Source organism: Carcharhinus amblyrhynchos, chromosome 13, assembly GCF_965287045.1.
Source record: "Carcharhinus amblyrhynchos chromosome 13, sCarAmb.v2.hapA, whole genome shotgun sequence".
Classification (NCBI taxonomy): domain Eukaryota; kingdom Metazoa; phylum Chordata; class Chondrichthyes; order Carcharhiniformes; family Carcharhinidae; genus Carcharhinus; species Carcharhinus amblyrhynchos.
Genome location: NC_137336.1, coordinates 43,415,496 through 43,432,314, shown reverse-complemented (window position 1 = coordinate 43,432,314; position 16,819 = coordinate 43,415,496). Strand labels below are relative to the sequence as shown.

Genomic DNA, 16,819 nt, shown 5'->3' with positions numbered 1-16,819 from the left:
TGGCATTATTTTAGACATTAAAGCTTCTTAACAGACGTACTGACGAGAAAAAAAAATATTTAACTCTTGAGAATTGTCACCCTGCCGCAGCCCAAAAGAGAACTAATGTAAGATGTTTCCGCAATTGTAGAGGAATATAGGTAGGTCTTCCCGTAAACTGACAGGCAACCAGATGCATATCTTCAACCTCTGCACCTCACTTAGGCTGGCACAGAAAACAAAGAAAACTGATTTCATGTTACACATGAGACCAGCCGCCAGGAAGCACACGGTATTCCTCTTGTCACTTGCACTCTTCAGTCAATGTACAGGGAACTGAGGAATATATGTGAAAAGCTGAATCACTATATTTATACCCTATTAAACAGTTGGGTCACCACATTACACAGATGAAATCAGCAGTACTGCAGTGACAAGTACCTAATAGAACCTATAAAAATAGAAAAGTGCACTGAGGTTGCTTTCCTGACAGGGGAAAGAATAAATTAATTTTATGCGTGGTCCTGAATTGATAGAGATGAAACAGCTGTGAGCCTAGCACCCCACATTGCATGAGGAGAGATTGACTAGGTTAGGATTGTTTTAGCTGCTGTTCAAATGAATCTCATAGAAACTTATAAAATTCTAACAGGACTACATAGGGAGGATGTTCCCAATGTTGGGGGAGTCCAGAATCGGGGGTCACAGTCTGAGGATTCAGGGTAGACCATTAGGACGGAGGTGAGGAGACATTTCTTCACCCAAGGAGTGGTGAGCCTGGAGAATTTGTTACCACTGGAAGTAGTTGATGCCAAAACATTGAATTTGTTCAAAAGGTGGCTGGATGTAGCACTTGGGATCAAAGGTTACAGGGAGAAAGCAGGATTATGCTATTGAGTTGGATGATCAGCCATGATTATAATGAATGGCGGAGCAAGCTTGAAGGGCCAAATAGCCTCCTCCTGCCCCTACTTCTATGTTTCTATCCCCCATCACCTGGATCACTGAAGAACAGAAATATGTGCCGTGTACTAACAATTAGACAGCTCTTATTCCCTCACACTCATATCCATCTGAGAGCATAAGTACATCAGTCACAAGATATTACTGAGAAAGAGCGAACAGGGATCACTGGCGCAGCTGTTACAGATTATAACAAACAGAAATACGTTAACCAATTAAATAAAGCAGCCCTGACTTTTACTTAATTGGCTGATAAATACTTTAAACCTTCTTTTCCTGTCGCAGCTGCAGGCACACACGGTGACCAGTCACAACAATGATAAATTGCATTTACGTGGCACATTTAATGGAATAAAAATGTTCCGAGGTGTGTTATCAGACAGAATTAAACACCGATATATATAAGGCAACTTTAGGACAGGTGACCAAAAGCTTGGTCAAAAGAAGCAGGTTTTAAGGAGTTACGAAAGGGAAAGGTTTGTGGGACTATCAGACCATTGGATCCAGGCAGTTGGAGGCACATTTGTAAAAAGCAGAGTACTGGATGCTGGTGATATGAAAGAGGCCAGAATTGAGGGGCTTAGAGATCTCAGGATATTCCGGGCTGGAGCAGGCGATATAAGAATGGAATTGGTAACGTTCAATTGTTTTTAGTTTAATTATATGTAACTGAATGTATCAAGTACTTCCAGAATCTTTAAGTATCTTTCTTATTCTTAAGTAGTATTCTATTAAATAATTGGGGTCAGATTTTACCAGTCCCTTGATGATCAGTTAAGAGATGGCAAGGCTGGCAAAATAATACATGAATTGGGAGAGAGGGTTAGGGGTGGGATGCGTGCAGTGAGTGAGTCAAGAAAGCATAAGAACTGTGAAGGAATAGGCCATGCAACCCCCACAAGTCTGGTCAGTCTTTCAGTAAGATCGTAGCGGATCTGATGTGGCCTCAACTCCACGTTTCTTCTTGCCCCACATAACCATCGACTCCTCTGTAGATCAGATTGGGACACTTTCGAAGACCCAGCCTCAATGCCCTCTGAGGTAGAGAATTGCAAGGATTAATGATCCTCTTAGAGAAGAAATTCTTCCTTATTTCCATCTTAAATGGGTGACCCCCTCATACTGAAACTGTGCTGCTTTTTCTAGATTCCACCACAATGGGCCTGCAATGGGAATGTTGGTGCCCAACTGAGCCATTTAACTGGTCAATTAAGGTCCGCTCCATGTCTCCTTGGGAATTTTGCCACTGGCTGATGGGCCTGCTGCAGCATTGGAAGACCTGGGGTTGAATTTTTCTGTTGCCAGGGGGATCAGAGCTGGCGAGGAGTGGACCATGGAAAGGTGCATTGACCTTGAGTGGGATTTTCTGGTTTCGGAGTGGGTGAGGCCGGAAAACCCCATCCTCGTGTCCTCCCTGCGAGCCCTGCTTTTTGGTCTATGGAGGGGCCCACCAGCAGTAATGACTACCCCCATTGCAATGGCAATGCCTGCCCGCAATGACCTTACGCCCCTGTCACCACCACCTCCCCCATTCCAGGCCCCCCTTCCGCCCCTCCCTTGTTGGTAGCTGCTGAACTTCTGATTCTCAGTTTTGACCAGTAGATCTTGTGGGTGAATCATCATCCTTAATAGGGACCACAGTCCTGACAGTGGCCACTTAATTGGCCATCACCTGGAACTTGACTGCCCAGGTCATGCCTTTAAATGAAGTACTGTCATCTCTTGCTTTCAGCCCCAGTGTCAGGACTTTAGCTTCTGTGATAAAAATCAACCCTTGATGTTCTATTTTACACTTTTTAAGCACACTGTGACAGTTGCGCTCCACGGATTCACATCTCATAGCAGATGCAATAGAGTAAAGATAGGTTACTACAAAACAGCCCAATTGATTGGCACGCCTTCCACTACATTAACCATCCACTTCCCTCACCATCAGTACCCTGTAGCTGCAGTATGTACCATCTACAAGTTGCAGTACAGCTTCATGCCAAGACTATGACAACACGTCCCAAACCTGCAACGCCTATAACCCAGAATGACCCCAAAGGCAGAAGATGCATTGTTACACTGCCATCTTGAAGTTCCCCTTCACAACAAATGCCAACCTGACTTGGGAATAGATTGTTTTCATCAAAGGCGGGATTTTGGGCCCTTTTCACTAATGAGATTTTACAGGCCCACCCAAGACACACCCCCTTGGCAGCTTCCCTGGCAGTGGGATGGGAGAGCCACGCAAAACGCCATCAACATTGGTGGGACTGGAAGATGGGGAGGGGTAGAGTGGGTAGAAAAGCCAGCTCAAAGTCTTGGATCTCCTTACCTAACACTATCTTGTTTTTCCTATCTCACATATTTTATAGCAGTTCAAGGGGAATGGAGAGTAAATGTTGGCAATGCCAGTGACACCCATATCCCATGAAAGAACAGAACAAAATGAGGCAGTGAAAGAGTTTAGATGAAGAGTCTAATCCCAAAATGTCACTTGGTCTTTTTTTTCTCCTCAGATGCTGACAGACCTGCAGTTCATTGCTAACATTTTCTACCTTATTCCTCACTTGCAGCATTTACAATTTGTGTCAAAACTGATCGATTCTTCATCATAAAAATCCACAAAGAGCTGTAACACAGGACAGTTAACATCAGCTGTGTTTAGAATTCGAGAGGCCCAGCATATTTTATCCTCAGTGGGGGTAGATTTTGATTCGACCGGACAGAAGGTAGACAAAGTGGGGGGCTTCCAAATGTCTGATGGAAGAGGCTGGAGGCATACTCCATTTTCAGAGTCATTATTTACATTCTACTGATTTTAGGTACAGCTCATTAAGCAAGTAACAACTTCAGCGTCAGGCTCCAGGGTGGATGTGGAATTTTTGTGAGGCCAGGAGGAATATTCATAGAATCCCTACAGTGCAGAAGGAGGCCATTCGGCCTATTGAGTCTGCACCGACCACAATCCCACCCAAGCCCTATCCTCATAATCCCACATATTTACCCTGCTAATTCCCTCTGACACTAGGGTCACTTTAATGTGGCCAATCAACCTAATCTGCACATCTTTGTGAGACTGTGGGAGGAAACTGGAGCACCCGGAGGAAACCCACGCAGACACTGGGAGAATATGCAAACTCCACACAGACCGTGACCTGAGGCCAGAATTGAACCAGGGTTCCTGGCGCTCTGAGGCAGCAGTGCCAGTCACCATGCTGCCCCAAATGACAAATGTTATTGAAAAATGTTTCTCCTAGGTGCACAGAGAACATTCAAAATATTATTTTTCTTTCTCAGGACCACAGTTAGGCTGCTTTACACTGAGTACCTCGAGTGGGATTTTCAGAGCAAGTGAGATGTCCTCCGAGCGGGCCCTGCTTTTTGGCCTACTGACGGCTCCACCAGCAGTAATTGCTGCCCCCATTGCAATGGCAATGCCTGCCGTCTGTGGAGGACAATGTGAGCTGGAGATAGAATCTCGAGTTTCAAGGACTAATTGAACTTTTAGTTCTTAGTGGATGCCCAAACTGCTTCTTCAGACTCCCACCAATTGCTGTGTTCATGACAGTTCTGTACTAATTATGGAGTTTAGTGAACCAGATAATGGGCATCCTGGGGCTGATTGGAGGAAAGTGAACGTTCATGATATTTGTACCTTGCAAGTACAATCCTTCCATTACAAACCTTAATGGCTATTTCAAATTATTCTTCTTACACCAGCTGCAGCCTGATTAATTCTGGTGCAATCACTTTTTAAAGCATTCATTTTGAGAAATAGTCTTGGGATTACAATGTATCCAGTCAGATTTAGCAATTTGAAACTGAAAAAGGCACTGATGAATTGTGAATCATTGCAAAGAATGAAGCAATTTTAAACTGACTTACTTGACAGTTGACAGGGATAAAACTTGCAGTTTTCTCCATTTTATCAAATGGGGATTTTGGCAGGAATAGGGTCACAATCAGGTCACACAAGAGTTCATGATAAAGTGGCGATAGAGTGTGTCTTTCGCATCCCTGATCTAGCAAGAGCAAATCTCTCTCGATAGAAAACTAAAATGTTATTCAAGAGTAAAGACCAAACTTAGGTCATCTAATTCAGATTGTTTGTTCAGTAACTAAGAACTTTATGTGGTGCAAAACAAGTTGTTACGGCTGTAAGACTATAGACATAGGAGCAGAATTAGGCCATTCAATCATGACTGATATTTTTCTCATCTCCATTCTCCTGCCTTTTCCCTATAACCCCTGATCCCCTTATTAATCAAGAACCTACGTGGCTCTGTCTTAAAGACACTCAATGACCTGGCCTCCACAGCCTTCTGCGGCAAGGAATTCCACAGATTTGCCACAGTCTGTCTGAAGAAATTCTTCCTCATCTCTGTTTTAAAGGATCATCCCTTTAGCCCAAGGTTGTGCCCTCTCGTTCTAGTTTTTCCTACTAGTGGAAACATCCTCTCCAAGTCCACTCGATCCCCCCTCAACCTTCTAAACTCCCAACAAGTACAGACCCAGTCCTCAACTATTCCTCCACTCCAGAAACATAAAATGCTGAACTTCTGGATTTAATTCTCATGTGTAACATGGAAAAAAATCATGTTAATTATCACTTGCTATTTTATATTGAACATGCACATATATGGGCCTATCTAGGCCGATCCTATTATGGGGAAATAATGGCCTAGTGGTATTATCGCTAGATTATTAACCCAGAAACTCAGCTCATATTCTGGGGATCCGGATTTGAATCCTGCCACGGCAGATGGGAGAATTTGAATTCAATTTTTTAAAAAATCTGGAATTAAGAATCCACTGATGACCATGAAACCATTGTCAATTGTCAGAAAAACCCATCTGGTTCACTAATGTCCTTTAGGGAAGGAAATCTGCCATCTTTCCTTACCTGGTCTGACCTACATGTGACTCCAAAACCACAGCAATGTGGTTGACTCTCAATTGTCCTCAGGCAACTAGGGATGGGTAATGAATGCTGGCCAGCCTGCAAGCCACATATCCCATGAATGAATAACGTACTCAGGAAGATCTTTACAAACCTGGCAGGTACATACCAGGGTCAGTGCTTTTGTTAAGATAGAAGAACTAAAATGCATGAAATAGCATAGTTAATGGATTTATTCTACTCTGGATCAGATTTGACACAGGGGACCAGCAATGGTGATTTTCAATAAGGTTTGACCTGCTACTCATGGATGATCGCAGTTACTATCACTGAGCAAATGCAAACTGAAATTGCGATCTTACTCCATGCTTATAATTTCCTGCTGGTTAGAGACGCAATCAACATTCCCTCCTGAGAATTCTTTCATCTTCCACCTCAGTGAGTATCATTTTACTTAGTCAAAGGGAGAAGCTTCATTCTGCACCTGACAGCACCTGTGTTACTAGGACACATTTCGAGAATATGTGAATCTGTTAGTGGAACTCTGCTATATTTAAGAATAGATCCCATGCTAGGAAGAAAGTAAGGATCTTAAACAAAGGGACATGTACGAGAAAAAAAGTAATAGAGAATTGAAGAATGCCAATCAGATCAAGCAGGAACATATGGAACAGTTATTTGATTTCTTCCAGTACTGTTCAATAACAAAACTATTCTTTTCATAACATCAGGTATTTATTTCAAAAACCATTGCTATGAAATTCTGCCACTGTAAATTTCATTCAAAAACAATATTATCACAGATCTTCAATAACCTGCAAGAATGGCAAAGATAGATATCGTGAAGATTTTTTTGAACATTTCTGACATGTTTGATGCATTCAGAGAAGTACATCAATCTGTTGAACTGATTTAAATATTCTCTCAGCCCTGCACAGGTATATTTTCTTGCCTTGTGCTGGTATCTTAAATACTAACCGTGCATAATGGGGGAAGCTTTTACCAACCTGACTTGCAGGGAGCAGGCTAGTCAAAAAAGGTCTAGGAAGTGTGGCAATGAGGAGAAAGGAGGGGATTGATCAGGATTGGGGGCCAAGGAGGGGGTGGAGTCGTTGGCGGGTGTGGTGGTTGGGGAGGTCGGAAGGGTTTGATTTGACAGGGGTTTGTCATCGCTGAGTAGATGTGGCTGGTTACCCAAAAGCCTATTATCAATGGACCATTGAAGGACCTCACTAATGTGGTAACATCCTGATAGAAATATGCACACTTTGAAATACAATGGGACTAGGTTGATTAGCAGTGCTGATTAGCACTGCTGCCTCACCGCACCAGGCACCTGGGTTTGATTCCCGGCTTGGGTCACTGTCTCCCGATCCATCTACTACCCTACCTATCTACCACCCTGTCTATCTGTCACCATATTCCTTTACTTACCCAACCCCTATATCCACCTTGATTACATATTGACCTCTGTCCGTGGCCATTTTTAAAGCAGGTCTGAGTTATTTAAAGTCTTTACTTACAAGAATATGCCAGCTGCAAAAAGGGAGTGTATATCCTGCGTAGATTCTCTGTGCTACTCCCTGCGGGTTCTCCTGCAGTGAATTCTCCATAAGAATATTGTTCAAGAAAAATCAGTGGAAGGCAAATGTGCATTTTATTTGGTCTGATCAGGGTCAGAAATATTTCCGATATGATCGGGAGATCTACGAGTGTTTATGATATAGCCCCATGGATAATTTTTATGGCATTACATTATAATGTTGTATAAAGAAAACCTTCTGATTGGCTCCTGAAATTACCATGCAATTGCAGGGTATTTGTATGTGAGGTGCTGTAACTTGGGGACATAGCCAATTTTATGGACAGAGATGCATTCAGGTGAAAGATGCAATGAAAATCCTCAATCCTTTCAGTCATTTATTGACTCCTTCACCTGAATGCATCTCTGCTCATATAATTGGCTATTCCCCCAAGTTACGGCACCTCACGTACAAGTGCCCCGTAATTGTGTTTGCTCAGAGGCTACCTTGAAATTACAAGCAAATTTCTAGGTATGGTAGGAAGCCATGTTTCTGGTGCTTTATTGCAAATATTTTGCTGCAATTGTAAGGACAACTCTACTTCTTCAGTGTGTTTCTGTGAGAGGCTTTTATTGAACTGGCTTTAAGATGTTATGGCAGAGTCACATGATTATGGCAAGCCAGTTAGTTAGTACAGCATTGTGCTAACCCAAACAAACTTGAATATTTCTTTCTTTATCCTCACTGTGAACAATATTGTAATCAGTACAAGTCCCAATAAATTTGAAAGGCTTTCCCAGTTATGGGTTTTCAAATACTATGCGTGTCTGATGCATATCAGTGATGGTTGAATGAGATGTAACATTAATTTTTGAAACTAAAGGAATAATGTTACACATGGGTTTGATGCTTTCCCTTGAGACCAATTGTTCACACTGATTTATATAATTGATGCAAATTTTTACATTGAGGCATATTTTAATGATACAATCTGGAAATCTGAGCATAGCTTGACATCAGCATAATGAATGTAGGAATGGGCATACAATGTTTAATGTTTATTTATTAGTGTCACAAGTAGGCTTACATTAACACTGCAATGAAGTTACAGTGAAAATCCCTTTATCGCCACTCTCTGGCGCCTGTTCGGGTACACAGAGGGAGAATTTAGCATGGCCAGTACACCTAACCAGCACGTCTTCCAGACTATGGGCAGAAACCAGACAATGGGAGGAAACCCACACAAACACGAGGAGAACGTGCAAACTCCACGCAAACAGTGCCCCAAGCCAGGAATCGAACCCGGGTCCCTGGCACTGTGAGGTAGCAGAGCTAACCACTGTGGTGCCATGCTGTCCTCCCCTGTGTCGCCTTGCTGCCCATTTTCCTTGTCTAATAACATTTGGGTTGTGCCCATGGAGGAAACTCCAGGCCACAGTTTATATCTATGAATTATTGGGTACAGTTACATTTTAATCAATGCCCAAATTATATTTTCGGCAATGTTACCCTTCAAATGTTGCAATGAAATCTATAAAATATATTTGATTGAAATATATTTGAATGGATGTGAAATGCTACTGAATATTAAGCATGATAGCCAATGCTTTTGCTGGGTGAAGGTGGGGTCATATTAAATTATCTGCTTTGCTTAAACACTAGTATGGACTAAAGAAGAAGGAAGAAAAGGAAGCTGAAGAAAAGGCTGCAATGGAAGCACCAATAGAGGGAAGTTTGACTCGCCCAAAGAAAGCAATTCCTGCTGGTTGTGGTGATGAGGAGGAAGAGGAAGAAGAAAGCATCCTCGATACTGTCCTTAAGTATCTTCCTGGGCCACTTCAAGACATGTTCAAGAAGTAGTTTAAGAAAAGAGTACTTTATATTGTAAATTATTTTAAGTTACATGAATAGGATTTACATATGTTTTGACCATATATTAAAATACATTTCTTTTTTCTCTAACTAGAATAAAAGGCTTATACTTCTACTGCAATATAATTACAAAAGATTTTTTGTGCCTCCTATGATGTAAGCCATGGTGAGGGGGTTGACATGAGCATGAGGAGTCTGGGAAAACAGTAGGCTTCCTGTAAAGTCCTAAATGTCTCTACTGTAGATTCTATTTATGCTCATGTAATCTAGAAACTCCACCTCGCAACTGGCAGTATTAATTTGTGTTCATCGCTGAGCTTTTCTACTGTATTGCAGACATTTTTGAATTTGCCCTTTTAAGTTGCCATATTGCTAAATGTGCTGTGATGTGTGATTTGATCGTTCGTTGTAACAGAAGACCTTGGGGTGGCATGCAGCTAGGCACCCTGCGTTGTATGCGTGTAAGATCTGACAATTTTCACAGTGATTTCTACTGAGATTTTTAAAAGTTTTATGCAGTCACTTGTTTTGTAGCAAATACCTTTGCATGATTTGCTAAAATGGTGAAACTGTACAATATCATAAATGGAAATGCCTTTTTTGTTAAATAATGGAAATTTGCAATATAAGTTGATATAATCTTTATGTTGTCAAAATATCTAGCATCATTGCTTTTTGGGGGAAGGTATGAGGATCTCTCTGGTTTAATGTACTAAGGTAGCGACGTCATTTTTTTGTACACCACAGAGAAAATATGTTTGTTTAAAAATGATAAGAGGCCATCATTGCACTAAATTCAATCCAATTATACCTTCAGCATTGAAAATGATTTAATGATGATCATCATCCCATAGAACACAGTGCCCAGCAAAATGTTAATTTAACTCCTTCGCCTTTATGTGATACAATGCTCAAATGAATAATGAATTATTTCTGAAACATTCCGAAATATTAATGTGCCCAAAGCCTTTCTTGGAATTGAGGGAGTGGTCAGGGTGTGGAGCCTTTATAACTGTCTCTGTATCTTTCCACTGGTACTTCTGGTTCAACATGCAAATATTTTGGTGTCTTCAGCTATTAGGCACCTGGGGAATAAAGTTTATGAAGAAAATTGTGGCGTATTGCAAGATAACCAGTTGAGTACTGATTATATAAAATAATAGACTGTCATCATATTAAAGAAACTTTCTTCTGGTCCACTTAACTTTTTGTAGCCATTGACCCAATATTTTATACATTTGTAAGTTTTTGAAAGTTCTTATTACTTTGATTACTTTTTGTAACAGAAACTATTTCTATTTAGACACTAATTGTCATGCGCTGGTTTTCAACAACATAATTAATCACAAGACATTCTCAATATTTAATGACAGAATTATCAGACTATTGCCAAATATAAACCTTGACATTCCTGGAGCACTCTCTTATTGGAATTAGACCTTCTCTTTGAGAATGAATATATGGCTTAACATGTAGATGTCCTTGTCATCTCTCATGAGATAAGGCTACATTAAACAATGCTTAATAATTCTCATGAGATAAGGCTACATTAAACAATGCTTAATAATGAACCAAAACAGGTTAAATGAAATTCCATCATACGAATTTAAAAAACAAACACCTGTATTTAAATCACTTTCATTGCAACAAAGAAATCACATTAGATGTTCTTCTCTCGTTGGTCCCACACCAATTACATTTTCAGTAGTTTAGATCAACTTAAGTGAAAAGTGTGATCTGTTACAACTGTTCAGCAGTAAAGTACTCCCATGTATATATGATTGACCTGTTCCAAATGCTACCACAGACTGAATCTATGAGCAATCTGTCTTTGGATGTGGCGCAGACTGACTTTGTGCTGTGTACGTGGATTTTTATTTGATGGTGAGCTTTGCTGCTTGCGGATAACACTGTTTCAGCTCTACTGAATTTCAGTAGACTAATAATTGTGTTTCACCTGCATTTCATTTTACACCAAAGCGAAGAGAACTGTTCTCTATGGATATCACTGATTTAATTGCTTCCCATAGCATAAAACTAGGTTAAAATTTAGAGAAAATTAGTTTAAAAATCTCAGGTATTGGTTCTTGGATTTCAAACCACTATGCAGGAGAGTTGCTTGTGTTTGTGTTATGCTTGCTGTTTCCCACCGCAGTCCAACTAAAACAAAACCAGGTCTCCATTCAGGAGAATCCTAAGTTAATGTTTAAAGTTAATTTAGGGTTGTTAAGCTTCTTCAGTTAAACTCTTTTTCAATAGTTAAAGCCATATCAGTTAGACTGCAATACTAGAGGAAAATTGAAAGGAAAATATCTTTTCCTAAAAAAAAGAAGAGTGTATTGAATAATTTATACTTAAAGCAACAGTGATGTCTGTCTGTCTGTCTGTGTGTGAACCTAATCATGCTGTCAAAACATCTGTCTAGTTTTGGACCAGTCTCTGTAACAGGGTATTTCGCTTGAGCTCACTTCTCATTCTCATCGACCATAACTACATAGCTATTACATTACCTTAACCGTTTGGAAATGTAATCTGCTCTTTTAATGTTGAATTCCCATTGCACAACACAAAGGTACACATGGTGTATGTATTTATGAAAGCCATGCTTGTTCTTCAGATGTTTGTACCACTCAAGCTAATATTCACTAAGCTGTAGAAAAAAAACGCACGTACAGAGGTGTTATCTTTACTGATTATGAATTTAAAACTGAAAGCGCCACAAGGTTAAAGATAATGGAAACTGAACGCGTTCAACCTTATTCTCAGCTAGTGTGCCTCTAGGTTTTGATAGAATCTATAGCATTGTAATTTTAAAAAGAAGTGCTGAATTTGAAGCTTTTTTGTTATTGGTTTTAACAAAGTCATTACACATATTTCAGTGTTCTGCCTAAGGAACTGTTAAGAAGTCTTATTATGTTAGCCGCTACATTCTGGAAGCTATGTCGAAGTGTAAAATTGTAATATATTTTAAATAACTTATCATCTTTCATTTCTGTTGTGCCATTTTATTTCTTGCGAGGAATTAAATCAAACGTAGTAAGGTTGAATATGTTCAGCAACGACTCTTTTCCATAGTAAGCTAGAAAGATTAACCTTTGCAGCCCAGCAAAACTTAAAATTCTGCCGCTCTGATTTATGAGAATGTAAACTGTGTCCATCTGATAGAAAACTGTAATTTCACTGCATGTCATAAATGTGCAAATCACTGTAGTACTGTCACAAACTGATCTCATTATTCTTTAAAATAAAATGGTTTATAAAAACATTCACTTTGCTTTCTTTTTGGAAGAACTTGAGATTTTCACTGTTAGAAGAGGTTCAACAATTGGCCATTACATCTGGGAGAGACATTGACATAATGGCAGTGTCATTGCACTGGTAATCCAGCAAACCCAGGCTAATGCTCTGAGGGCTGGGGTTCACATCCCACCATAACAGTCGTGAAGCTAAGATTTCAACCGTAGAATCCCTACAGGGCAGAAAGAGCCATTGGGCCCATCAATTCTGCACCCACTCTCCAAAAGAGAATCCTACCCAGGTCCTCATTTGCACCTATCCCAGTAACCCCGCACATTTATCGAGTCATAGAGATTTACAGAATGGAAACAAGCCCTTCTGCCCAACTTGTCCACGCCACCCTTTTTTTTTAAACCCCTAAACTAATCCCAATTGCCTTCATTTGGCCCATATCCCTCTATACCCATTGTACCCATATAACTATCTAAATGCTTTTTAAAAGATAAAATTGTACCCGCCTCTACTACTACCTCTGGCAGCTTGTTCCAGAAAGAAGTCCCACAACACCAGTTTAAAGTCCAGACAGGTTTTTTTTGTAGCAAAAAATTTGTAGCTTGTTCCAGACACCACCTTCTGTCTGAAAAAATTGCCCCACTGGACACTTTTGTATTTCTCATCTTAAACTTATGCCCTCTAGTTTCAGACTTCCCTACCTTTGGGAAAATATATTGACTATCTACCTTGTCTATGCCCCTCATTATTTTATAGACATCTATAAAGTCACCCCTCAGCCTCCTACGCTCCAGAGAAAAAAGTCCCAGTCTACTCACTCTCTCCTTATAACGCAATTCATCAAGTCCCAGTACCATCCTAGTAAATCTTTTCTGCACTCTTTCTACTTTAATAATATCCTTTCTATAATAGGGTGCACACAGTATTCTAAGTGTGGCCTTAGCAATGTCCTGTACAACTTCAATAAGACATCCAACTCCTATATTTACCATGGCTAATCCATCTAACTTATACATCTTTGGATATTAAGGGACAGTTTAGCATGGCCAATCCACCTAGCCTGCACATATTTGAACTGTGGGAGGAAACCAAAGCAACTGATGGAAACTGACACGGACATGGGGAGAACGGACAAACTCCACACAGCCATCTAAACCTGGAAACAAACCCAGGTACTTGGCACTGTGAAGCAGCTAACCACAATGTCATTATGCCATTTGGTTAATAAATATGAAATACAAAGAAGTCTCAGTAATTATAACAATGAAACTATCATTGATTTTCATTACAAAAACCATCTGATTCGCTAATGTTCGTTAGGGGAAAGAAATCTGCTACATTACCTGGTCTGCCCCACATGTGATTCCAGCCCCACAGTAATGTGGTTGATTCTCAATTGGTACTCTGAACAACCAGTCAACCAGTCAGTTCAAGGGCAATTAGGGATGGGTACAAATGCTGACATGGCCTGTGATGTCCACATTCCATTATTGTTTTCTATTCCTGTAAAATGGGTCTAAATTTAAACAAATAAAAATACTAACAAAATTATAAAGTTAAAATTTGAGAATAATATTTTGGCATTTATTTAAAATGTGAACAGGAATATTTATGGGCAAGTTCTAAACCGCAAGGAATTTTACTGTATGCCTGTCTGTTTACTAAGGACTACTATCGGTAAATATGCCAGCTCTCTGTTCATGACGCCATTTCAGGTCTGTTGTGTTACTCTTAAATTTGCATTTCTATGTGAATTGAAAACTTGGCGAATAATCCAACATTTCACCATGAAACACATTATATAATACACTTTCTTGGAATAATCAAAACCCAAAATGAATAATTCATGTTGCCATTCACCAAGGAGCCAGTCCTGGGTTTAAATGATCTGTTACTAATCATGGGTCACCGTGATGGAGAATTTTCTATCTGAAGCATGTATGTTGGATGAGCTCTGGCAGTTCTGCTGTCTTACTAACCAGCTGGTAGCATGTCCCTTGTCAGTTAATGTTTTTGGTCCTTAGCACCTCTTCTGTCCTGTCTGTAATCTACAACACTGGTGTAAATAAGCACTTATATATTATTTCGAAAATACCACTAATTATTTATATATAACTATATATGCATCAAGAGAGAGAGACTTAAGACAGCCATACTAACAAGAATGGGATTTAAATTGTTTGCACAAAGAACTCTACCTATGTAAACACAGAATACAGCAACATTAATAATGTTATAGGGTCATAGACGTTTGAGCGTGGAAACAGGCCATTCAGCCCGACTTATCCATGCTGCCGTTTTTTAACCACTAAGCTAGTCCCAGTTGCCAGTGTTTGTCCCGTATCTCTCTATATAACATGTAACTGTCTAAATGCTTTTCAAAAAAACAAAATATTTCTGCCAGCTTGTTCCATACACACCACACTGTGAGAAAAATCACCCCTCTGGACCCTTTTATTTCTCCCCCCTCACCTTAAACCTATGCCTTCTAGTTTCAGACACCCCTACCTTTGGGAAAAGATATTGACTATCTAGCTGATCTACACCCCTCATTATTTTATAAACCTCTATAAGATCACCCCTAAGTTTCTTACGCTCCAGGGAAAAAAGTCCCAGTATTTCCATCTTCTTACAATTCAAACCATCAGGCCCTGGTAGCATCTTAGTAAATCTTTTCTGCACTCTTTCTAGTTTAATAATATCTTTTCTATAATAGGGTGACCAGAACTGTACATAGTATTCCAAATATGGCCTTACCAACATGTACAATTTCAACAAGATGTCCCAACTCCTGTATTCAATGTTCTGACCAATGAAACCACGCAAACCAAATGCTTTCTTCACCACTCTGACCACCTATGATCCACTTTCAAGGAGCTATGAACCTGTACTCCTAGATGTCTTTGTTTTATTACTTACCCCAACAGTCTACCATTAACTGAGTAAGTCCTGCCCTGGTTCAATAGATCAAGATGCATCACCTCACATTTGTCCTACTTAAACTCCATCTGCCATTCATCAGTCCACTGGCCCAATTGAGCAAGATCCCGCTACAATCCTAAATAACCTTCCTCACTGTCCACTATGCCACCAATCTTACTAACCCTGCTTCTAAATTCTCATACAGATCATTAATATAAATAACATAATATAAATGTTCTGATTTAATTATGAAAATGTTTATCAAAAGTGAAATGGATCCGCCTTCACCACTTCCTAATTTAACACTATTTTAAAGTTTTTTGATTTGTGTCACAAATAGGCCTACATTAACACTGCAATGAAGTGAAAATACTGTGAAAATCCTTTAGTTGCCGCACTCTGGTGCCTGTTTGGGTACACTGAGGAAGAAGTTAACATGGCCAATGCACCTAACCAGGACATCTTTCAGACTGTGAAAGGAAACCCATGCAGACACAAGAAGAACGTGCAAATTCCACACAGTCACCCAATTGAGAAATTGAACCTGGGTCTGTGATGTTATGAGGCAGCACAACTAGCCATCATGCCACCATGCCACATACAATTCCTGTATTGTTAATGGCAAAATTGCAATCACTCTTTATTTTGTCTTTATGTTTTTAATGCAAATAAAATTCAAAGGAACGTTTCCTTTCTAAAAGTTACTTAACAAAGATTGGATGAAAGCTGTCAATTCTAAATGAAGTGAGAAGCATAAATTAAATGCATTTTTAAGAAAGTATAATTAAATATTCTATATAGGTGAACAAATTTAAATAATAATCAAATAATAAATCAACACGTAGGATGAAGTGGAAGAAATGAGATAAATGGTGGAATTTTTTCTCTAACAAGAGGAGTACTGGAGCAATCAACACCAGTCCTTCAGGTGAGCCCCACCTGCAATCGTCCCACACTCAGTCAGTTTTTTTGGGGAGTGCTGAGTTGCGTGCTGGTACTGAGGGGGGAATGGGACCTAAATATGTCAGTGAGCCTGGCTGCAGAGCACTTAGACATCATTTTTCAAGGGCATCGCAATCACACAGTGCGCTGGGAGAACCCTTCCCTCTACCGACACCAATCCCCCACTGCCCTCCCAACGCCTATCGGTGACATATCCTCCACTCCAGCCCTGACATGGGTTGCCGACATTGAGGCCCACCCGATGGCCCTCCCCCACCTGAATCCCCCTCACACAAGACCCCCCATCATAACCCATTTATGATCCACCCCTGCATGGCACCCCCATCATAGCCCCCCATTATAGCCCCCAGCATAGCGCACACTGAGGCCCTACCAGCACTCAGACCCCACCCTCTTAACACACTGATAGTGTCTAACTGGCACTACCAGGATGCAGGGAGTCCAGTGGGCCCTGCCAGGG

General features: G+C 40.3%; 1 protein-coding gene across 4 annotated transcripts in view; it reads left to right on the top strand.

The window, feature by feature from the left end:
• The window catches only part of cplx2b (complexin 2b), a 245,868-nt gene extending 233,393 nt beyond the window's left edge, over positions 1-12,475 (top strand). For all 4 annotated transcript variants that reach the window (XM_080201608.1, XM_080201609.1, XM_080201610.1 and 1 more), the window contains exon 4: positions 9,016-12,475. In XM_080201608.1, coding sequence (XP_080057734.1) covers positions 9,016-9,213 — 198 coding nt within the window. In that variant the 3' untranslated portion in view covers positions 9,214-12,475. The remainder of the gene's footprint in view (positions 1-9,015) is intronic.
• Positions 12,476-16,819: the final 4,344 nt, after the last annotated feature.